The 25,842-nt window shown below is 36.8% G+C and overlaps 1 protein-coding gene across 1 annotated transcript in view; it reads left to right on the forward strand.

The window, feature by feature from the left end:
* The first annotated feature begins 9,451 nt into the window (after positions 1-9,451).
* The window catches only part of LOC128869792 (kelch domain-containing protein 10 homolog), a 32,285-nt gene continuing 15,894 nt past the window's right edge, over positions 9,452-25,842 (forward strand). The window contains exon 1 of the mRNA XM_054112394.1: positions 9,452-9,644. Within this exon, the coding sequence (XP_053968369.1) occupies positions 9,452-9,644 (193 nt within the window). The remainder of the gene's footprint in view (positions 9,645-25,842) is intronic.

Consider the following 25,842-nt stretch of genomic DNA (forward strand, 5'->3'; position numbering starts at 1 on the left):
ACTATATATATGCAATAAATTAAGTGAATTAAATAAAATGAATATTCACAATTCTCCAATGACTTATTCTTCTTCTTTTAGCTTCCAGAAAAGCGGCATTATAATCCCATGAAGATACATCTTCCTTTAGAAATCTGTCGTGGATCTGCAATCTTGATAGACATTTTTTGCTCTTCTCCGATACGAAATCATCCAGTGTTTTGTCCCTGTTAGGTTGCGAATCACTTTCGTTTTAGTTTGGTTATCAACTTCATCATCAAACAGTGATAGAATTAATGTCTCCTAACATAAATACCAGAAGTGATTACTGAACTTGCTTATAGAAGGTTTAGAAATTGTTGCGTGAACTTTTTCGTACACTTTTAACATCTTCAAGAAGCGCAAATCTTGGTTTGGTGCTTTGTTCGCCACTGTGCACTCGAGCTAAGCTTTAACATACAACATAACGACAAATAAGCAAACATCTGAAGCCATTTTGTCCTTCGCAGTCATTCTGCATTGTGACTGAAGAAAACACATTGTTATAGAATATATCGCACTCTCCATCCAGCGTTCCTGATGCAAAGCTCCGGGGGGCCTTAGTTTTAAATTTTCCTCTGTGTCTCCTCCCAAAAATATTACGCACAGTTCGACCTTTTCACGGTAGTCATATCTTACAAACCCATTGTCTAATTCTGCATTATAAAATATTAACAAAGCTTAAATGTCTGCCTCGGCGACATATGAGAAATTAAGAGATGGTTCGGTGTTACTAGAATCGATGTTTATTCCAATTTCCTCCGAACTTTTTGAACATCGGAATATCTGGGCTACTAGTAATTTTCTTAATCTTAGTTTCAGGACCAACTCATAATCATGAGGACGACAGGTGAAAAGCAGCAATTCACTTCCTAAAGCTTGCTCCGAAATAGCACAAGCTCCATTGAAATGGCCCGTGTTGCGTCGCAGCACATTATTTATATTTTATCATCAAGATTCCAGTCAAAGGGAGCTGTTGAGACGGCCTTAACTTGATGTTTTCCAGAAGAACTCTCTAGTTTTGGCACAGCAAGAATGCTGTTCTCTATCGTCAAACGAAGCAATAACTGGCAAGATTGCTTCTTTTGAACTTCGTACATCCAACGCGGGTAATAATGTTCCATCCCAGTAGGCTGTGACTACTTCGGGTGCATTGTTTAGGAAGCCAGATTTTATTGCTTCTGCTCTTGATTTTCTAGTTTCAGTACGAATTCACTGAATTGAGGATTTGTTAATAGGGAAGTCATCGCTACTCAGACCAAGGGCTTCTACCACCGCCTTAAGAATGAAAATGGAGTCTCTAATGCTTAACTGGCATCAATCTAAAGCTGTAACTAGTTTAGGTGTTATGAGATTCTTTCTACCTTTTTTGAACTTTGCTAATTGCAGGGTACGTCCGGCAAGTTGAGTTCAGAGTTCAAGTTCTGTTCTTCGTCTGAATCTTCTACTCTTTCTAAGTTAATTGTGATGGAAGTAGGTGCAACAGACAGTGATCTTCTTTATCTTACAAATCTTTCTTCTTTTTCCGTCAATTTTTTGTTTACACTACCTAAACATCCTGGGCGAGAGCCATGTCATGGAAAATAATTTATCTGTTCTATTTTTATTCTCTCAAATTGTTCTATTGGCTCTTGAACGTAACCTGAGTTTTCTTAAAAGTTTTTTGTAACTGTCTCCAAACATGATATAAATCAACAAGTTTCTTTACGCAGCTAGAAAATGCCCTTGTTGGAATTCTTGCTTGCAATATATATGGAGAGCATATCACAAGATTTACACTTTCACTAGCAGTCAGTTTAACCTGACGAATATTGTAAAATATTACTGAAAGAACTTGTCAATTATATGGTGTAATTGCACCACTTTTTTGATAGCTAAGCAATCCGGTAAAGAAAATATTTAGTTTGTCACTCCGTAATTCCACTGACATGTTTATGCACTAAACAATGGAGCACATATGAAATGACAAATAAAACTTGTACACTAGTTACAAGTAACAGCGCAGTACTTATGCAACTTGTATGAACAAGTTTAAATTCCTAGCCGGCCCGTGTGATAAATCGAGGTAATATTTTTGTCTAGACAATATAGTGTTATTAGGAAACTTTTAAGGAGGTATGCGTAAAAAAATATTGAACTTGAAATTTAAGGGACACCCTAGCCATCATTATCGGTAAGTTTTTGGCCAAGAACGAAATGAATGCCATACAACACCCATCGAATCCACCTGATGTGGCTCCCTGCGATTTTCTTCTCTATGATCGAGTCAAACCACTATGGGCGAACGCGTTTTAGCTACCGAAAGGAACTAATGGAAAAAACGAAGACGGCTGTGATGGTTTTTACCGAAAATAGAGTTCCAGAAATGGTAACAACAAAAATGGCAAGGTTGGCCGGAGGTAAGTCCATTAGACTTATCTTGTTTGCTGATCTATGTTTACATATATTTTTTGCTTATAACAACGAATTCGAGCATTTTTGATAAATCGTGTTATTTTTCTGTACGCCAGGCACGGTGCTTGCTTTCCTGCGTCGTACAGTGCTTTCTGAGCGGGCAAAAAAGTTTGTTAACCCAAATATAAACGTGTTTTGTTTTGTTGGAATGTTTCAAATTTTTTTGAATCTTCATCTTAGACCTAACTGCATCGAAAATATGTGTATATATAATTAGCGCTTACCCCTTTTTGTGCATTTGGCCGAACCCTTCCTCCTACTTTTGGTGTGCGTCTTGTTGTTGCTCCCCAAATGGAGAGACCTACAGTTTTAAACTGACTCCGAACGGGAGTTATTTTTTATGGCACACATTCGGAGGTTTGTCATTGCCTGCCGAGGGACGACCGCTATTATGAAAACCTTGTTCTATCATTTGAAGTTTCGAGCATACGCACTTCCAAATGGTAGTAACCCACCAAATCATTCTGTAAAAAAATAAATTTGATTTTCGACTTCTAGTCCACTACGAAACGCACTTGTATCAAAATACATCTTCTTCCCTATTTCTACCCTCTTCTTATAGGGAGTCGTGACACTGTAAGTCGTTTATTCTTTCTTTTTACTCTGTATACGAACAAAGTCATCATTGGTCGCCTATATAACTCGACACGATGATTTGACTATCCTCTTCTTTTCATACTTCTTAGTTACAGGGTCCGGCCCTCGACGTATAACCAACTTCAGACCGCTCGCACAGCTGATGCCTAAATGACAGTCCAGAGTATTGTTTATAAGCGGGCGGCAGCATTTTGCCGAGAGTAAACGCGAAAAAACCATATCAGTAATGGACTTCAAACATAATAGTGTGATTGCTTAATATGCGAAACGTTATGGGGGTGGTCATCAAAAGACTGCAACGTCACGTGAAATTGTTCAATACGTAAGAAGCGACTTGAGTGAAATCCTTGACGAAGTTTCAATCAATTGGCGAAAAAACTGAAAATATCTGACCATAGCATTCGCCGCAAATTGAAAAATGGTCTCAAAGTCAAGCCTTATAAGACCCAAATGGTGCATGATCTCACACCGAAGCAGCAATAAGTCAGACTTGTGAAAGCGAAGGAGTTGCTTCGCTTTGCCGAAAGCGCTGAATTTCCGAACATTGTGTTTCGTGAATATAAAATTCTTTCAAATTTTTGGTAACCTCCAAAAACGATAGGGTTTATTTGACCGACCATTCATTTGAGTCATCGATTGGCCACCAGGAGGCAACGCCCGCCACAGATAATGGTTTGGGCCGCTGTAACCACAGTTTTCATTGAGCCTGGCCAAGGTAAGTGCGAAATATTATCGGGAAAATATTCTGGAGATTGCTTTGAATTCGTGGCCGACCATGAACGTTTCGACAGGACTCGGCACCGTCTCACAAATGTCGAGTGAACCAAGAATACCTAAAAAACAACGTTTCGAACTTCACAACGTCCACAAAGTGGCTCTGAAATTCACCAGACGCGAATCCGTTGGATTATTCTTTTTGGGCCATTTCGGAGAGCAAAGTCCGAAATTAAAGATTCACCAGTCTTGAGGCGCTGCAAGTCCCATTCGGGCAGCTTGCGAGTCATTTCTGGACCGTCTCAAGGTCACAATCAAGTCAAAAGATGGTCATATCGAGCAAAAGTAAATTGTTTCTTAATTTTGTATTATTTTCACACGTTTTTTACTTTGATTTAAGGGGTTATATACCTTGTGGTCCGGTGAAATTAGCGAAAGTTGGGTTTTTTTTAAAGATATGTAGCAATAATTTTATTGTATAAAAGTTTTTATTATTGGATATTACAATGTTTAAAGAAAAAAAAAAGGCTTTGTTTGTGTAAAAATATTTAAAAATGGCGGAGTTATGGCGTTTTCCCCCAAGACCCTTTTTTTGGAAGAGGCTTGCGGTGGACGCGATTCAAGTCCACCAAGTCAACTGAAATCAAAAAATCGAAAAGATTTCATTAGTATAGGGTTATATCTTCTTAGTGAACGATCAATATATTAAATATTTTGATTTTTGTGAAAATAGGAACATGTTTTTAAAAAACTCCACTTCTACAGTCCTAAAATTGGCATTAAAAAATTCATATCTGCAAAATAAAAATTTATACATAAAAAGTTGATCGTTCGCTAAGAGGCGACATCAATTACGAACAATTTAAAAAAAAAATTATAAAAATCGGTTGAATACTTTTTTTGCAATCGCGTCCACCGCAAAAGCATTTTTGGAAAAACACGTTTTTGAGATAATCGCGTTTAAAGTTTCAAGCGCCGCATGAGGCCGTACGCTCAGGACGTGACGACGCACAATTTAAAACGCTGTAACTTTCGATCTATTGCTCAGATCTCTATGAAATGTTTGGAAAATGTTCTCAAGGGATTGTACTTTACGATAAAGAAATAAAATTTATTTTGATTTTTTTGAAAAACACAAGGTATATAACCCCTTAAATAATAGTAGTTTTCCTAACTAAATTTAATTTAAATTTCGAGTCCAGACCCTGTAAAAAACAAAAAGAAACATATAACCTATTTTAGTGGAAATTGGTTTCCAGTACTGGCCTCCCACTTACAAAATAATTTTTGTTCGAGATTGTACTCTATGTTATTACTCACTCAATGTTAGAGCTCATATATACTTCCTCTAAATTACTACTAAAAGCTAAGGGGATACACGAGGGCTGCCTGGGGGGAACACTGTGAAAAATTAACAACCTGCCAATAGCGATAAGCTTTTTGAAAGCCCTCTCAAGAGATCATATAAATAATATTTCCACTCTAACAGAGGTGACAACTTTACACAGAATCCGAAAAAACGAGCACACATGTGCTGAGAATACAACCTTGCAATTAACCTGACTACGGCAGAACAAGTAGAATAGGCTATATCTACATTACATACAAATGTATATAAATCACAAGGACCTGAAGAGGTCCACCATTGTCTACTCCAGCAGGGAATCAAACATATAGTTCCAGTTCTGTATAAGCTGGAGAGAGCATCCCTACTGTTAGACTATATACCCAGTAGGTGGACAGAAGTGAAGGTAGTATTTTTACCTATGAAACTAGAGTAAACTTCTTCATTCTACCTATCTATTAGTCTCAGCTCCTTCTTCCTTAAAGGTAGGGAAAGAACCACCTCTGTATATGGAACTGTTTGTCTATAAGTGGGTAAGTTCACGGGAACTGTTGTAAATAGTCTTACGAGTAGAATTAAAGAAATAGAAAAAAGAAATAGAAAAGAATAAAAGTCTCTGGAGTCTCAAAATATAGCCCAGTGTGTTTTCATCGACGCCTCGGAGGTCTTTACAATAAACCTTATCAAACTGAGAAGTCGCTGGGTGGTGTCGATGATAATAAAAATCACCATGTATCTAGGAGGTGGAGGTTAGGCTCAGAGAGATGCACTTTTGTTTGGGGAAGAATATTGAAATCAAAGTGTCACACCAATAGTATGTGGGGCGCGTTGCCACTAACAGTGTGGCATTCCTCCTTCTCGACTAATTTGTACCCTGAAACCGCATTAGCATTTCTTCAAGGGGAACCGCGCTTATTTCTATTGGTACAACAGGTTCGTGCATCCAGGATGCAATGCTACTGCATTCCTTAGCGGTTGTACAGGAAATGAAACGTCGTAGATTGTACAATAGTCCTATACTTACAAGCGATTTTCTTGTCTTTTGTTTGATACTGTAGTGAGTATTTGTATATACATATATATAATTGGCGCTTTATTAAGTTTGGCCAAGCTCCTCTTCCTTTTTGTGGTGGGCGTCTTGGTGTTGTTCAACAAATAATCAAGCGAAATAGTTATGTTCAGAAGAAACATTCAGAAAAATAAATAATCTGGTTGGCCTTGCCACCTAATGAATTTTATAACCAAATTCAATCTATTGTTGCGGCCGTTGTTGTTGCTGCTGCAATTGCAACAGCTGTTATCGCTTCTGGGCTTTCCTTTCCCTTTACTACGTCCCATGTAGCGTTAGACGAGCACATATCCTGAACAAACGTAATTTGAAACGGTGGATGTCCGAACGTCTTCTCCAGCACTGTTTGTTCTTCACTGAAACGTTTGCAGTGAAAGACTACGTGTTCTGCGCTCTCAACTGTATTCGAGCAACTGGGGTAAAAAGAGCTCTCAGCCAGCTAAATAACCTGAAGGTATTCCATAAAGCAGCCGTGTCCGGTAAGTATCTGTGTTAAGTAGTAGTCGATATTGCCATGCTTCCTACTCATCCATCCTTCAAGATTTGGTATGAGTTTGTATGTCCACCGGCGTTTGGTTGACTCATCCCATTTTCTTCGCCATTTTCTATCATTTGCCACCTCACTCATATTGCTATGCTTGGCCTCAGGCCATATAGGCTCTCCGTAAAACGCAATATAGTCCGCCACACTTGATATGAGTCGCCTCCTTTCTCTTTGCGGACCACCTATGCTAGGCAGGGTTCCTGCAAGTGACAGCCGTTGCCTTACAATAAACTGCTACCAGATGATGTTTGAAGCTTAGCCTGATACTTTTTGGCCACTCTCGATATCGTACTGTAGGATATGATTGGTGAAATGGCTTCTGATGATGCGCAGAAGACCAATATCTGGACTATTTAACCGGGCTAGGAAAGCCGATATATCGCTGGAGGTGACTACAGTGCAAATAATTCTATTTGGGGATCAAGGTTAACAACTTCAAAAAACCGAAAATTACCAGACGCTATAAGAGCAAATAATAGACATTTCATAAACACCAGAGAGCTGACATACTGGCCTAAATATACCAAAAAACAACCAGATTTAATTGATTTATGAATTGTTAAAAATATTCCCCAAATTCATCTGACATTAAGTCATGTTTGGAGCTATCGTCGGACCATTCGCAACTTCTAATGACAATTCTTGGGACTCTGCACGAACAAACATTCATTAGGCTATATAATACAATAATAAAACAAAAAGAATCTATTTCAATACATATAAAAAAAAAAAAGAAAAAACTGCGTAAAAAGTGGCAAACTACTAAACATTCCGAATATAAGGCAAAACTTAACAAATCAACAACGGAACTAAGACATTATTAAAACAACACCAAGTTAAAAAGTTTGAGAAATGCATACATAACTCGGGAGCCACGGTAGCTAAAAAATACTCTCTATGGAAAGCAACTAAAAACTTTGCCAAAACAGTTGCACATAAATCTCCCATCAAAACACAACACGGAACTTGGGCAATGATAAATAAAGAGAAGGCAAGCACACTAGCGGACGCCGTAGCCGAATGGCTTGTTGCGTGACTACCATTCGGAATTTAGATAGAACGTCGGTTCGAATCTCGGTGAAAACCCAAAATGAAGAAAAAAGTTTTTCCTAATAGCGGTCGCCTCTCGGCAGGCAATGGCAAACCTCCGAGTGTATTTCTGACATCAAAAAGCTCCTCATTAAAAAAATCTGCCGTTCGGAGTCGGCTTGAAACTGTAGGTCCCTCCGTTTAATGAACAACATCAAGACGCATGCCACAAATAGGAAGAGGAGCTCGACCAAACACCCAGAAAGGGTGTACGCTCCAATTATATATAAGGTTGTCAAAAAAGTCTTGCGGTATTTCCGCAAGCTTGTCTTTGCAAGCGCGTAGTTCTAGTTGTATTCGTCGCATCGGTTCACGCTAGAGCTTTTTGGAAAGCTCTTTTCACGTGCTAACACGTGTTTGATTAATTGTTGTTTGCTTTTAGTCGTTCGTGAATTATGGCGTCGCAAACATGGAGCAAAATAAAGAGAAAATACGGCATATTTTACAGTACTACTACGATAAAGGCAAAAATGCATCTCATGCTGCCAATCAAATTTGTGCAGTTTATGGACCCCATACAGTTTCCGTTTCCACCGGACAACGATGGTTTCAACGTTTTCGTTGTGGTGCAGAGATGATCGAAGATGCGCCACGGTCCGGAAGGCCTGTCGTCGAAAATTGCGATAAAATAGCTGAATTGATCGAAAGAGACCGGCATAGTAGCAGCCATAGCATCGGCCAAGAGCTGGGCATGAGTCATCAAACCGTTATAAACCATTTGAAGAAGCTTGGATTCAAAAAGACGCTCGATGTATGGGTGCCACACGACTTGACGCAAAAAAACATTTTTGCCCGTATGGATGCATGCGAATCGCTTCTGAATCGCAACAAAATCGACCCGTTTTTGAAGCGGATGGTGACTGGCGATGAAAAGTGGGTCACTTACGACAACGTGAAGCGCAAACGGTCGTGGTCGAAAAGCGGAGAAGCTGCCCAGACGGTGGCTAAGCCTGGATTGACGGCCAGGAAGGTTCTTCTGAGTGTTTGGTGGGATTGGCAGGGAATCATCCACTATGAGCTGCTCCCCTATAGCCAAACGCTCAATTCGGACCTGTACTGCCAACAACTGGACCGCTTGAATGCAGCACTCCTGCAGAAGAGGCCATCTTTGATCAACAGAGGCCGAATTGTCTTCCATCAGGACAACGCCAGGCCACACACATCTTTGGTGACGCGCCAGAAGCTCCGGGAGCTCGGATGGGAGGTTCTTTTGCATCCACCGTATAGTCCAGATCTCGCACCAAGTGATTACCACCTATTTCTGTCCATGGCGAACGAGCTTGGTAGTCGGAAGTTGTCCACAAGAGAGTCCTGTGAAAATTGGCTCTCCGAGTTTTTTGACAATAGGGAAGCGAGCTTCTATAAGAGGGGCATTATGAAGTTGGCATCTCGTTGGGAACTCGTCATCGAACAAAACGGCGCATATTTGTCTTAAATCGCATTATTATAACCAATTTTATGAACAATTGAAAATTCAATAAAAATACCGCAAGACTTTTTTGACAACCTTATATATTTAAACACACTCGCTGAACACTTTAAAACAATATTCTTACACGAAAAAGACACCCAGCACATGGAACAAAATGTAAATATGAGTAACCCAGGAAAGAAAAGGAAAATGGCAACCTCTGGAGAAATCATATATCATTTGAAAAATCTTAACAGTAAGAAAGCACCGGAATATGATCTACTAAATCGTAAAATCCCAAAAGAACTACCTGATGATACGACAAATATTCAACAACATATTAAGGACACAATGCTTCCCAAGCCCCTGGAAAGTTGCACAAATAACTGCAATACCCAAACAGGTAAGAATGCATCAGAAGCGATATCATATGCCCCCATCAGTCCTTTGCCCATTATTTCAAAAGTGTTTGAAAAAATATTCTTTGCCAGATTAGACAAAATACTGACAGAAAAAAATATAATACCAAGCCATCAATTTGGATTTAGAAGACAGAACTTAACTCTGCAGCAAGTCCACAAAGTTTAGAAGATATTGATAATAAAAGGTTCTGCGTAGCTGTCTACCTTGATATTGCAAAAGCTTTTGACGGTGTGTGGCATTAAGGAGTTTTGTGAAGTTTGCAGACGAATGCTCAAGCCAGATGCAAATGACAGCAGGTGTACCTCAAGGTAGCGTCCTGGGGCCTCTTTTGTACCTGATATTCACAACAGATATACCAATCCCAATAGCAAAAAATAGCACGATACCCACATTCGCGGATGACAAGGTCTTAATGGCATCACATAAAATGGAAAAAAAAGCTGCTGACATTCTTTAACAAACAATAAATGATACTGCAACATGCCGCTATAAAAGGGGAATAGAAGTCAACAAAGATGCAACGGCCACTACTTTGTCGTTTTTCCAAAGAATTTGAAGCTTTTCGGAATTGATTCCCTTTAAATGCTGTGAATAAATATGAATCAGTATAAAAAAGAAGTCAAAGATGGCCGCCGTAGCCGAATGGGTTGGTGCGTGATTACCATTCGGAATTCACAGAGAGAACGTTGGTTCGAATCTCGGTGAAACCAAAATTAATAAAAAAACATTATCATAAAAATATCTGCCGTTCGGAGTCGGCTTGAAACTGTAGGTCCCTCCATTTGTGGAACACCATCAAGACGCATACCACAAATAGGAGGAGGAGCTTGGCCAAACACCCACAAAGGGTGTACGCGCCAATTATATATATATATCAATATGAATCAGTATAAAAAAGAAGTCAAAGATAAACAAAGAGTGTTATTTTTTTCTATTGCTTTTTGGAATTGATTCCCTTTAAATGCTGTGAATAAGTATGAATCAGTATAAAAAAGAAGTCAAAGATGGCCGCCGTAGCCGAATGGGTTGGTGCGTGATTACCATTCGGAATTCACAGAGAGAACGTTGGTTCGAATCTCGGTGAAACCCAAATTAATAAAAAAAAACATTTTCTAATAGCGGTCGCCTCTCGGCAGGCAATGGGAAACCTCCGAGTGTATTTCTGCCATGAAAAAGCTCCTCATAAAAATATTTACCGTTCGGAGTCGGCTTAAAACTGTAGTTCATTCCATTTGTGGAACAACATCAAGACGCACACCACAAATAGGAGGAGGAGCTCGGCCAAACACCCAAAAAGGGTGTACGCCAATTATATATATATATATAACTGTTTGACCTTGTATCTGGCCTTCGTGGTGTACAATACCGTTGAAATCCATAAAAACTGTAAGCATCGTTGGATGCTGCCTTGGAAATCATGTATTTGCTAATATCAACGCAGTCTTTTTATTGCATGAAACTCAAGTCCTTTGGGACCAACATTACAGCATCATTTCGCAAGCACAAATTATTTACTACAATGTCCTGGACGGGACCACAGGCAACGTTCAAGTACTCTACCAGCTCACTGATGATTAATTTGTGCTTACTAATCCACTTTTATTTCACTGTAGTTTCGATGCCACTGCCACTATATTTATCATCCTGGATGGGCGAACGATCTATTCTGAAGCAATCACGCCACGTAAATGGCTGTTTTACTCTTTCTTTGGGGTATTATTCATCATTCAGGGTCTAGACTATCAATATTTCTAAGGTTTTTGCACCACTGATGCAAAATTTAATACAAACTCGTTCTTCCGAATTCAAATCCATTTTTAGAACTGTAAAAAGTATCACATAAAAAACGTTCAGAAAAAGATTTACGGCCGTAACAAGCAATGACGGGAAAATTTTGGTAGAAATGTTAATCTCAGATGTGGCATTCTAACAAAAAAAAAGAACTCAAATCACTTGACTTAGAGCGTCACCTGGCGGTTGTTCCGGGAACTACTCTACGGGAAGCAATCAAATGGACAATTGCGATTGTTTTTAAAAAGGAAATATAATTTTAAGGATTCCTAACTTCTCCTGATGGAATCATCACAAATCTCACTAGAAACCAAGAAATCGTTGACTTCCCTTACGCAAGAATTCTAACAGGCCTAAAGTTGTTTCAGGGTTTCTCCGATTACAAGAAACGATTCCTATAGGACTACGCCAGAATAGTCAAACCTCTAAATGTTCTTATAAGAAGAGGGTAGAGTAATTAATTCCAAGAAATGTAATATCATATTAACCTACCCCAGTTCCCGACTCATCTTCATGCTTTCTTTGATTGGAAGACCATCTACTACATTAGCAGATCTGCGTTTTTACTCCTGTGCATGTTTGGTTGGAGTAAAATCATGTTTTGGTCTGCTCTTTTGTCATCGGGCATTTTCTCGAATCTGTCATATGCTTTGCCTCGCTGCGTTTGACATCAGTGCATAGGCAACTCTTCGGCTCTTTGGTGCAATCTTTCATCTTGTGCCCATCTTCGCCGCATCGAATGCATAGAACTTTTCCGCTTCTGTCTGGTACCTTGCAGTGTGAATGAAGGTGCACCGGTAGCATCGCTTCAGAGATGTAATGGCTATCATATTCTTTTACTGCAGCAGTTTTTTCCGCGCTTTTAATGGCGAGAGTAACATAAGTCCGAACTTGTTCTCGTTGATTAGGTTTTGTGACCATAACATTGATATTGTCAGTAGTGCCCGCTAGCACTTTCCTGACAGCTTCATCGCCTTCCTTCTTCTTTGTAACGGCATCCAAGCTTCTGACCTCTAAAGTCGACGTTTGTCTGAGGGTAGTAATGGAGCCAACCGCCTTTACTGTTTACTCTAATTGCTTCAAACTTCTGGGTTAACTGTTTTGCTTTTTTCTAGTTCAAGTAAAAGAGCACCAGTTTTGGTTCATCTTATGACGCTAAACCAATTGTTTTCACCTCTATATATTAACGAAAACGAAGAAGAATTGGGCGGCCAACAATAAAGAAATTTGGGCAATTATCGCAATGGTCTCCCAAATCTTTTCGAAATTACTTATACGGAACAGGCTAAATTTAAATATTTACTGACAAGTAACGTACTCTCTCAGTATTAAAAACAGGAAGTCAAAGCTTAAAAGATGGACAGAAATCTTAGAGGAATACGACCTCGTACTCAAACACAAACCAGGCGAAACTAATGCTGACACCCTTTTTCGACCTCCGGAATTAAATTCAGTAAGAATAGCATCCTACTCCAATGAGAGCTCAGGACAAAGTTTAAGACCATCAATAGAAGCTCTAATCAGTTTTTTAAAACCCAAATTTCGATACTAACTAGACAGAAAAGCTCTTAAGGCTTAAAAATTCTTTTTCCGAGATACCATAGATACACAATTACTCAACCCACTCAAAAATTTATTGAAAGGCTATTTAAGTCCATCTGTGATTAACGGATTATTTACCTCAGAGAATATAATGGACCAAACAATAGTTATATCCCATATATTTCAATACTTTCAAAATTAAAGCGTTTTTCAATAGGTGCGCTTCAACTTTTTTCCGATAGGGAGGGCGAACGACGCAATATTTTTTATTTTTCGGTTGTCATTTGTAAACTTCATTAGTATACATTTCATCATGGAACGCTACACACTTAAGGGGGGAAGCTGGTCTAGAGCGCAAAAAATGGGCATATTTTATGAATTTATTTTGACTCAACAAAGGAATCAATCGAAAATCTGTGAAATAGGTTTAATAATATAGCTTTCATGGTACAAATACAAAATTTTTCGTCTGAATTAATTTCAAAATGGCCGCTGTCCAGCAGTTCTCCTAAGGCGCCTTTTTTTCTAGTGGGTCCATTGCCGAAGACGTAAACTCCTTAATTTTTGTCCTGGATCAAAAAATAAAATTTTTTTAGTTTCTATATAACAACAGAAAGAGACGTACGTAGGATTTTTTCGATATTTTGTTTTTTCGCGAAATGGTGCACGTTTGAACAAAAAGTTACAATTTTCACTATAAAGAACGACATAAAATTGTTGATTAAAAAAAAAACTATGTAATATAAATAAAAAATCCTACGTACGTCTCCGGAGAAAGGTATTTCGAATGTATTGTCAAAATTTCGTAAGAATCGGTAAGGATTTGTTCGAGTTATGTCTTCGGCCAGTTTAAAAAAAGTGATTTCGAGAAAAACGCGTTTAAAGTTGTAAGTAGCGTTCGGGGCATACCTGCAAGGCACTGCCGTCGAATGAAAAATTTGGGCATTTAGACATTTTTGCTGGCATCCCTCATTTGGTATATTATTTCTAAGACCCTAAAGCACCTTTTAAGACAAAAAAAAAATTTTCGATTTTTTCAAAATTCTAGACCAGCTTACCCCCTTAAGCAACGATTGCAAATCGTGCAAATTTTTTATGAAAATAATCGTTCTGTTGCTGCTACCAGCATCCAGATTTTTTCCAAAAAATCATCTTCAGTGATGAAGCTCACTTTTGGCTCAATGGCTTTGTCAACAAGCAAAATATGCGTTACTGGGCAGAAAGCAATCCACACGTGATTCATGAGGCACCGTTGCATCCCGAAAAAAATCACTGTTTGGTGCGGTTTACATGCCGGCGGCATAATTGGCCCATATTTTTTCGTTGACGAGATCGATCACCACGTTACTGTGAATGGAAATCGATACCGCGACATGATAAACGATTATTTTTGGCCGCAATTGAATGGTATGGACTTAGACGACATGTGGTTTCAACAGGACGGGGCCACAAGCCACACAGCACACGCTACAATTGATTTGTTGAAGAGTAAGTTCGATGAGCGCATTATTTCCAGAAATGGACCGGTCGAATGGCCGCCGCGCTCCTGTGATTTCACGCCTCTAGACTATTTTCTTTTGGGTTATGTGAAGTGATTGGTCTCCAGTAACAAGCCGGCGACGATTTGTGAGCTCAGAGCCAATATTGAACGCGAAATTGCTGGAATTTCGACCGATTTATGCAAAAGAGTGGTCGAAAATTGGGTTCAACGATTGGACTTCGTAAAACGTGCACGCGGTGGTCATGCAAAAGAAATCGAATTTCATGCTTAAATGTATATGTTCAAACTCGATAATAACAAAAAATTAGTTAAAAAAGTTAAGCCGTTTGTGTTTTATTCAAAAAAAAAAGTTGAAGCGCTCTTACTGAAAAACGCTTTATATTCACTCAATCAAAAATTGAAGATTTGTAACAGATGAGCAGCAAAACATAATAGGGACTAAAAAAACAAGCCATTGAAAAATTCTAATATATTTCCCTAAAATGCCGGCTAAAATAAGCAAAATATCCAACGAATGCAAAATTTGTGGAGAAAATAGGTATAAAAGGCATCATGTAAACCCGAATTCAAATCAACTCCAAATCCCGAATAACCGGGGCAAATCCTCCATAGCGATATATTCATAGCCCAAAAGAAACTAATACCAATTGCCATAGATACATACTGATAATATGCTCAAGCAAGTTTAATTACATCTGTATCTTATTTGATACAGATACGATTTTTTTGTAAAGTGTTCTATATTTCATAATATTTTGCGAAAATGGAAAAACAGAGTATGCAGATATTTTATTTATTTATTTATTTATTTCATTTCTCAACATAAAATACAAAAACGTGTCCACTCATTTCAATGTAATGCAAAAAAAGAAAAAAAATATACGGAGAATTCACATCGCAGCTTAAATCATGCTATTAAAAAAGAGCAACTAATATATAAATTTCTAATTTTTAACATTTTAAGGTGTTTAGTACTTTGTTGGTATTCTTTATTATCATTATTACAGTTTGTTTATTCTGAATTAATTTGGTTCCACTCTTCAATTTTCGCATTTTCAAGATCAATTTTTTAGGGATGTCATATTTTCTTATATTTTTCTCCAAAACCGAACACAAATTTTCTATGGCGTTCAAATCCCGTGATTGTGCAGGAGTTTCAACAATATGGGGACATTTATATATAAACCATGTTTGTATTATTTGTGACTTGTGCTTAGAGTCGTTCTCTTGATAAAAGTGAAAGTCGTCTTCAATTTGTAGTTTTACAGCGCTTTGAACCAAATTTTCTTGCAGAAGTTTTAAATAAACATATTTGTTCGATAAAGGTCAAATTTCTAACTCCATTTGATAACATGATTGCCCAAACCATAATGTTGCCATCGCCGTGTTTTATAGTAGAGGGCAAATGTTGGGTATGAGCTCCGTATTGGCCTCGCGCCATATAAAAAGTCTGCCATCTGGCCCAAATAAGTTTATTTTTAACTCGTCTGCAAAAAATACGGTCCTCCAAAATGCTGAGGTATTATATAGATACTCACGCGCAAACTGCAATCTCTTACTTCTATTCTTGGAATTTACAAAAGGTTTATTACGGGCTATTCAGGCCGGCGGGCCAATTAGATGTCCTAAATTCAGTAGTTTTCGCGAAGCGTTGTAGGATGAGAAAAAAAAACAATTAGCCAAATGAAGTTTTGGGGATAGTTTAATATATATTTGAACTAAAAAAAAAAATTTGTACAATCTCCAACGATATATTGTAAGCCGAGTTATCAATAGATTCCCAGAGCGCCTTGCCACTGAAGTATCCAACTTCTGTACAAGATACAACTTGCAATTTTTATCTGAAAACAAAAAAAAAAAGATTATTAATTTTTAAGTAATTATCTTCCATGTGAACTAAGAAAATTGGGAGAAACACGTAAAATTCGAATTTTTGGGGAAGGTAGAAAAAAAAGTGGTTTTTCAAGGAAAACAAAAACTTTTCAACTGGGTAAAAAAGTCGCTTAAAAAAAGTTTTTGGATGTTTTTTTAGTTCACATAGAAGAGAAAACAATACTGAAGATAACGCATTTTGAATGAAATGGATAGCTCGTTTAGTTTTTTTGCAATCGTGTACATAAATTAGGTAAAATCGTGAAAATGAAAAGCCGAGAAAACGCGCTTCAAACTACAACAATAAGCGCACGGTTGCTCGACGCCGCACTACGCTCGGCTCTGTAGCTCTGCAAATACTTGGAATTTAACTCTGAAAATTTGTGTCTCATGTTCTTGAATATCTAAGCTATTGATTTCAGGAAAAAAAAAATCGATTTTTTTGACCTTTTAATTGGCCCGCCGGCCTTCAGCCATTTACGTTTACTTCCCTCGGTATTCTTCCAACAGTTTCTCGATATCAAGTCTAACTTAAATCCTTTTTGCCCATTTTAGTTAACTTTAGAGCGCTTGTTGCTGGATTTGTCTTCACTTGTTGCACTAACCACTGACACACTTTCTCTTTGAAAGTTTTATTTGCCTGGTCTTAAAGTGTCCATTTTCCTCTCTCAAATATTTTTTAAGGGGTTTAGATATATGGGCATCTGCATATTATGGGCATATAAAGACTTCTGCTCTTGATAATTTAAGGTTGCCAGACCTCGAAACTACGTGTACAGGTGAACTATATAGTGAGTATGACTTCCTCATAAGATCGTTTATTAGTTAAGTTATATTTCCTTGTTAATAAAGTTTGCTGCCTAAAATGGATACTGGTAGCTTTTTAAATAAATGGGCTTATCACTTTTAGTATACGAGGTGTGTTCAAAAAGTATCGCGAATTTTGAATTTTCGCAGGTTACACAAGTGCGAAAGTGAAACAAAAAAGTGTATCAAAAAAATGTATTTACTTTAATAAGTTTTTTGAAGGTAATTAATTGTTTGGTGGCAGTTAAAGGTGAGGCACACAGCTAAGCGGGCAGCAGCCATAAATGTAACCATAACAAGGCCACTCGATTGAGATTTAAGAACGAAAGAAACTGCTGATAATTGCGGCGGAAACACAACACTACAGAGCGGCAACTTCTTTCTCCAAAGGCACCAACGAAGATTATCTACGAAGGCTAAATCTGCTGCGCAATCGGATATTTGACAAGTGCAACCAACCTGACGAGGAAACGAGAGCTGGGAGAGAAGTAAATCTTGTTCCGGCAGCTTGAGAACTTGGTGCTGTGGACATAACCTCTCGACGAGAAACAGCATTTACAATAGAAGCATAAAAATAAAATTAAGAATCAACAGCAATTTAGCAGCCTGAAAGTATGCAACGAAAACTAGCACTAAATATCAGGTCAGTCCATAAGTTAGTGCGTTTTTTAAAGGTGGTTTTAAAATTAATAAAACAAATGTTTAATGTATTTATTAATCAATAATATATTTTTCTTTCAATATTTACAATGTCTTCCCAACGTTAAGGCAAAGTTTTTATTCCCTGCTCAAAAATTTGTTTGTCCATGGAGCCAAAATACGCTTCGATATCCCTTTTTATAGCTTCTTTTTATGAGGAGTAGTTCTTGTTACTCATATGGGATTGAAGTCCACGAAAAGGTGATAATCACAAGGTGCAATATCCGGAGAGTATGGTGGATGCGGCATTAGTTCCCATCTGAGCTCGTTCAGCTTGCCTAATGTTTCCCTTGCGGTATGAGGTCTTGCGTTGTCGTGGTGGAACAAAACTTTGCGTCTATTTACTAAAGTCGGTCAATTGTGTTAAGTGCCTCATTCGGGTTTGATAGCTGATGGGAATAATAATCAGCAGTTATCGTCTGATTTAGTTTCAGAAGTTCATAATATACAATACCGGCCATATCCCACCAAGTAGACGGGAGAATCTTCACCATTTTTATCACCAGTAACGATACGGTTCAAAAAGATTTAATTTTCAAGCTGTTGCAGCAGCTGACAACACACATGCAATCTCTGCTGAAGGTTGGCCCGTAAAGTCTATGCGGAACCCATTTTCCCAGCTTTGATACCTTTCCCAGCAGTTACCCCTTCGGAATTTTGAAAACCGCTTTTGCGCAGTCCTTACGCTGACGATATCCTCTCCGTGAACAGTGTTTATTTCTGCAGCAGCATTTGTTTCATTTTTACCACTTTTATAAAAAAAAATACAAAATATGCCTCTTATACGAGTTCGAAGATTCTATTTTATTTTTTAACAACACGTGCTTCTATCCGCGATTAAGATCCCTTGCATAATATTTCAAAGAAAATATAAATAGTTCCGTTATATTCCGCGAATCATTTTTTGTATTCAAAAATCGTACAAAAGTGAATTTATGGGTAAAATACGCACGAACTTATGGACTGACCTGATACTAATAGCAGGGATGTCACCGGGCGATCCAAAAGAATGCCGGTAGAAATCTCACCGGATGCAGAAAAGAGGTCGGTTGGAAATTTGGATGTAGCGGAGTTAATGCGGCTTATGAAAGATTTGCTAGAAGAAAGTTTACAAAATTTAGCCACGAAAAACGATCTATTAATAGTATCGGCAATTGTTGATGACCTAACTGAACAAGTTAAAGCATTAAGTGAAAAAAACAAAGCGTTGGTTTCTGAAGTCAAATTGCTGAAAGCCAAAATGGAAAGCGAGAAGACTGAAATACAACGATTAATTCATGACAGCAATAGAAAGAACTTCGTGGAAGTATATACAATTCGAGGCGTTAAACTTCTACATGAACGAGTCAATAAGATGGCAGTTAAGGTGGAATTTTCAACAGAAGCAGCAGTTGGAGCAATCTTTAAGAATATCAAGAAGCTGGCGGGCTCTACTATTTCCGTTGAGAACGACCTAAGCGTAGACAAGCGAGAGGAAAAACAGGTACTACTTCAACATAAAAGAGAAATTCGTAACATGGATGCAACGCGTAAAATTCAAGTATTGGGGAACAGGATGAAAATATATTAGAAAATAAATGCTTTAAATGGGATAAACACAAAATGTTGGTGAGTGGCGAAGAGAATGCAACAAAAGTATTGAATAATATATATGGTAATAAATTTTGCGAATCAAACTTCTATTTTAATAATTTAATATTGAAAATGAAAGAACATAAAGTAAACTCAAAAAAATAAGAAATTGTAAGACACAAAAATTAAATACTCAAACGAGAATGACTCGTGAAAACAAAAATAAATGTAAAGGCATAATATACCAAATGAAGTGAAGAGCTCAAGACTAATCTAAATATACTCTCTTATAACGTACATGGTTTAGAAAACAAATCATTGCAACCTGATATTTTTCAATATGCCAAGTCTTTTGATATTTTCATATTAATCGAAACACACATAAAATCAGTTAAAATTGAAAAGTATAAAAAATATTTTGTGGGTTTTGAAAAACTTGGAAACCGTCCAGTAGCATTAGTATTTTTGTAAGAGGTATAGGGGGAGTAGTATGCGGTGTAAAAACAAACTTAAAAACGCTTAACTATCAATGGTTTTTTAAAACCCTGACTGGTGTAGATGTATTAATAATTAAAAACGAAGCTGAGGAATTTGCACTGATTCCCACATATATAAGACAAGCTGGGTGGCAGAAAGAAATAATTAATATTATAACACTTTTCCTAGAAGATGATTTTATTAATCCCATCTTAATTAGTGATATGAATGCGCGAATTGGGGAACAAAAACAACAACTCCAAGACTTGGTAGGGGGCGTTACATGGTTCGAAATAAGAAATCCAATGGATAAGATAGAGAATAGTAGAGGTAAGATTTTGGTTGATTTTTGTAATGATTTCGGATTAATTGTTTTAAATGGTAGAACTAAAGGGGATCTAGGAGAAAATTTCACTTTCAACAGGCAAGTGGGAGAATCGACAATAGATTACTGTATAGTCAACAAAGATGTGTTACAACGCTTAATTTTGAACTTTGAAGTTGTTTTTAAAAGTTAGTCGGACCATTTGCCCAATAAATTGAAGTTGGGTGGAAGAGCCAGCAAAATCTCAAAATGTTGCTTATTGCCAAAGTTAAATCCAAAAAACGGAGAAGTATCAAAAGAATTAAATAGGAATATAGGAATTATAAGTAGAGTAAAAGAACCTAATATTCGAGATCTCCAAGAAGCCAGAAAACAGTCGTCGATAAGGAACCAAAGGACATCAAAAAGCTTAGGCAAGAAAAAGCTTACCAAAGAAAGTAGAAGAAGCAAGAATCTCATAATTTCAAAGCTTAAGTGTCTTTAGAGAAAGCTATAATGAAACAAAAAAAATTGTTATACTTAAAAGCAAATAAATATTTTGAAGAAGTATGTAAAAGGAATAGAGAAGAATGGTATAACAGGCTTATAGAAAATATTAACCACATTAAAGATAGCGCTAGCTGGTGGAAATTTGTTAAGAAGATAAAGGGTGAAGCTGCGGAAATAAGTTCCGCCATATAAACGCATGAATTTAAGGTTTATTTTGAAAATCTGCTGGGCCCTACTGCTAATGACAAGAAAATTTTTCATGCACATAACTTCCACGCTGACGATCTGCTTGACGCAGTTTTTTCACTAGACGAAGTTAGATCTGTGCTAAACAAAGTTAAATTAAACAAAGCTCCAGGGATTGATAGAATTCCTTACGAGTTCTTAAAAGTGCTCCCGATACTTTCATTACGGCTATGTCAAGTGCTTACACAAATCTTTACGAAAAATGCAAAGTAGACGAGGCTTTTAGAACCAGCGTAGTTTTTCCTATCTTCAAAAAAGGGGATCCTGCGCTGGTAGGAAACTACAGAGAAATTTCAATGGTGAACTGCATTGCTAAAGTTATGATGGGCATAATTAACGAAGGAATAACTTCTTGGACTGAAAGGAACAGTATCTTAAACGAGTATCAAGCCGGCTTCAGAAAGAATTACTCCACAGTCAACAATATATTCAATTTAGCCGGTATTTTCCAATTAGAATTTGAAGAAAAGAAGAAGGTTTACGCGTACTTTGTCGACTTTAAAGCGGCATTTGATAGAGTACCAAGAAACGCCTTGATATATAAACTGCACCATATTGATCTTGCAACGAAACTAGTGAAGTTCATAGAGAATATATACAGCGATACAAAAACGGTTGTATCGAACGGCTCAGAAATTTCAGATACATTCAAAACAAACTCAGGCGGCAAACAGGGATGCTTTTTACCGCCAATACTATTTGCTCTTTACATAAACGACTTAAATGAAAGCTTAGAAGGAGGATAAAGCATAGAAAGGAAAAATATTAGACTTCTAATGTATTCGGATGATATCATTTTGTTAGCGGATCACCCAGACAAACTACAAGCGATGATTAATAACCTTCAAAGCTACTGTAACCTGTGGAATCTTGAAGTAAACCGCTCAAAGTCTCAAATAATGGTGTTGAGAAAAGTTGGAAAACTTAGTAAAGAGGAGAAATGGTATTATAGTAAGGAAGAAATACAGACTGCGTCTCGATATACTTACTTAGGAGTGGAAATAACACCTCAGATGAATTTTAAAAAACATGTTGAAAACAGAACTAGGCCAGGATGAATATGTACATACAAAAGCCTCTAGTACTAGTAGGATATATAAGGAATTAGATTGGTCAAAATATCTGGTTTATTTCAATAAATATGATATGGGCATTTCTCCAATGTCGAATGCGACATTCGTACGCATTCAAAGTGGAAAAAAACATATACCAAAACATTATTTTATTTTGACAAAAGGCGAAAGCTATAGCACTTGATTAGCACTATGATTGGTGCTAAGGTTGATTTTGGGAAATTGTTCGTTTTCAAGATAATTACAAAAAACCAAGCCATTCACATGCGATAAAAACAGAAGTCGCTTTCAAAGCAAAAAAATCAAACACTTTTTTCAGCGAAACCTGAAGAAATATATTAATGCGACTAATTTTTAAATGTTATGCATTGATGTATCTTAATAATGCTTTTTATTTTATTTAAAAATATTAAGTAGTTTATTTTTTATTTAATTTTACTCACTGTCGCACGCGACATGTCGCATGCGACATTTTGTTCCATCATACTTTTTATGTTTATTTTTTTACTTTTTATGTAATTAGACATGAAAAAGATGATTATCAATGGTTTTTAATATATTTAATATACTTATTTTCACAACCAAAATTATAAACTTAACAAAATATCTTCAATAAAGAAAAACAAAAATAAGTATATTAATCTTATATACTATGTAAAAACAAAGAACGGAAACTAACATAACTGAGAATAGTATTACTAATGTCAAATAAAGTTCTTTTAATGGAATATGCAGTCCTAGCTGCTTCTAACTGTTGGCCATCGCAACAAAACGAATGCAACTGGGATATACTTGGAATATTTTTCACTTCCTTCCATTTTTCGTCCAACTTATAATGAAGAGGCAAATTTTCAATTTGAGCAGATGGCATAAAATACATTTTAATTCCATTTGTGTTGTTTTGTGCACATTGATAAAACGATAGTGCATCTGGTAAAACAACGTTTTTAGATTTTGTTATTTGCCACACTTTTCTTCTAATGACGGCTGCAACTCCATCAACGGCTCCCTTTCCGTGAGAACTGGCATTACTAGTCATTAACATAAAGCGCTTAGCTACTAATTTGCCTTCAATTATAATGGCGTCTTTCTTTCCCGAAGCTTGCACACTAATATTATCATTCTGATAAAAAGCATTGATGGCATTAATTAGGCTTTCTGGTACGGTTCTGCTGGATTGGTTAACGTTTTTCTTTTCTTCAAACTGCTTATATTTTTTTACCAGGACTTCAAGAACTTTTAGCCTTCTGTGCATGTCTTTTGGCATCGCTTTCTCCACTTTTTTAACAGCTTTCGCCAAGGTTTGTCTACATTCGTAAGATGCGTTTTGGCTTTGACGTGCATATGACATTCCATTTTCTAAGAGTTTTTGGCGCCTCTCTCGTTGTCGTATGCGAATTATATCTTCTTTGCCTTCGGCCAGTGCTCTCCACGTCTGTCTAGCTTTCCGCATTCTTTCCTTGTTTCTTAATTTATAGTTTTGTAATTTTGTTTCATCATCCTTTAACCTTTCTCTCCACCGTTTACAGTTCGCCTTATTTTTCTCGCCGCCGTTTTTACTCATCTACATTCAAAAATTTTATATTTTGTATTTACATATACTAATAAAGATATTTTCGAACGAAAATTTATTTTGAATCAGTACATTTTACACTTACGATGTCGCACGCTACAAGCTTTAAATAAGTAAAAAGAGCAAAGCGCTGATTATTTTCCAGCAAAGTTTTGGGTATTTAATTAGCAATAAAAATATCTATTTGCTACTAATATTTGATGCAAATTGTACAAATACCTTCGACTCACTGATAACAAATGTTCTTTTTCAATGTCGCACGCGACATCGAGTTATACGGTAAATCAAAGAAAAAATTTACCGTAATTGGCAATCGCATCGTTCCTTTTACATTTTTCTTACATTCTTTACATATAAACCGAGATTTAAAAACGCAAATGTCACGGCATAATATGTATATCTCATCAAGATCATTAATCAAAACAAAACATGCAACAGAAATGTTTAAAACGGAACTTTTGCACTGGTTCGACTTTGCATTCGAATATTTCAAAATGTGGTATGTACAAATGTAAAATTTGTTTACATTAGTTACATTTGATAGATTCCCTATAAAAATATGTTAAAACAACATAATTTTATAGACTTTGAATTTTTTGGCTTCGGTTGACATTTCTGTGGAAATGCCCATATAGAATCAAGCATGTGAATAATGAGGGCTAGAAGTGACATGGTAATTTTAAATAACAACAGATTTGACACAGAAAATATAACTTGCTTAATGTGTAATTTAGGCGAGCTTGAAAACATAGCACATTTCCTGGCGCGCTGCCCAATATTAAGAGAATACAGAAAAGTCGAAAATTTACCTTAAATGATTCACAGCTGATTGAGATTCTCAATGGGGAAAATGATTATTGGGATACACTTTTGCGTTTCATTAAATATGCCTCTAGATACAGAGATTACTTAATAAAAGAGTTTAACTGGGCTTAAAAAACCGTAAACCGGTAGTACAGTCATCGACTGCCACTCGTCTCGTACGGTTGTGCTTTCAGTGATATTTTTTTCTCTTGCGTTTACTCTGCGTGCAATTTATAGTTACACAACATTAGCTAAATAAATTATGATATTCAAGGTAAATTTTTATTTAAATACCTTACTCTGTCTTGAATGTATTTAAAGATGCCCCCGAGGCGACAACTTTAGGGAATAATAGGTTTGCCCTATTATCTTCTAGCCCCCAACCCAAAAGAAAAAAAAGCAAACAAAATAAGATAACAAATATTTCCAACATTGCCAACAATTCCAAAAGAAAACCCTCTGAACTTAGTGGTTAGTTCTACGGAAGAAAATAAGCCTTTAAATAAGTTTTCTTGTTTCGCTGTGCACAAAGCATTGTTAAATATTAGTTCCGAAATACAAGAAATAAGTGAATTAAGAGATGGTAACTTATTAGTGCTTGTGAAAAACATAAATATACGCCAACAAATTCATAGCAACAAAAAACCTTGCTTCAACGAAATATCAGAACCAGAGATGATTGAAAATATGAAAGAACAGGGTGTTATATCTGTTTACAAATTCCCCAAAAATTTGAATGGTAAAGCAGTTTCAAGCGGCGTAGTCCTTCTGAACTTCGATCGTTATCACTTACCAGAAAAAATCGACATTTCTTGGTATACAACCAAAGTCAGAGCCTACTACCCAAATCCTATGAGGTGTAAAAATAGCCCACTTCTCGAGCATACAAAAAAACTATGTAACAAACCACCCGTTTCGGATTAATTGTTTTAAATTGTAGAACTAAAGGGGATCTAGGAGAAAATTTCACTTTCAACAGGCAAGTGGGAGAATCGACAATAGATTACTGTATAGTCAACAAAGTTGAAGTTGTTTTTAAAAGTTAGTCGGACCATTTGCCCAATAAATTGAAGTTGGGTGGAAGAGCCAGCAAAATCTCAAAATGTTGCTTATTGCCAAAGTTAAATCCAAAAAACGGAGAAGTATCAAAAGAATTAAATAGGAATATAGGAATTATAAGTAGAGTAAAAGAACTTAATATTCGAGATCTCCAAGAAGCCAGAAAACAGTCGCCGATAAGGAACCAAAGGACATCAAAAAGCTTAGGCAAGAATGAGTGGTTTACCAAAGAAAGTAGAAGAAGCAAGAATCTCATAATTTCAAAGCTTAAGTGTCTTTAGAGAAAGCTATAATGAAACAAAAAAAATTGTTATACTTAAAAGCAAATAAATATTTTGAAGAAGTATG

The sequence above is a fragment of the Anastrepha ludens genome, chromosome X, assembly GCF_028408465.1.
Source record: "Anastrepha ludens isolate Willacy chromosome X, idAnaLude1.1, whole genome shotgun sequence".
NCBI lineage: Eukaryota > Metazoa > Arthropoda > Insecta > Diptera > Tephritidae > Anastrepha > Anastrepha ludens.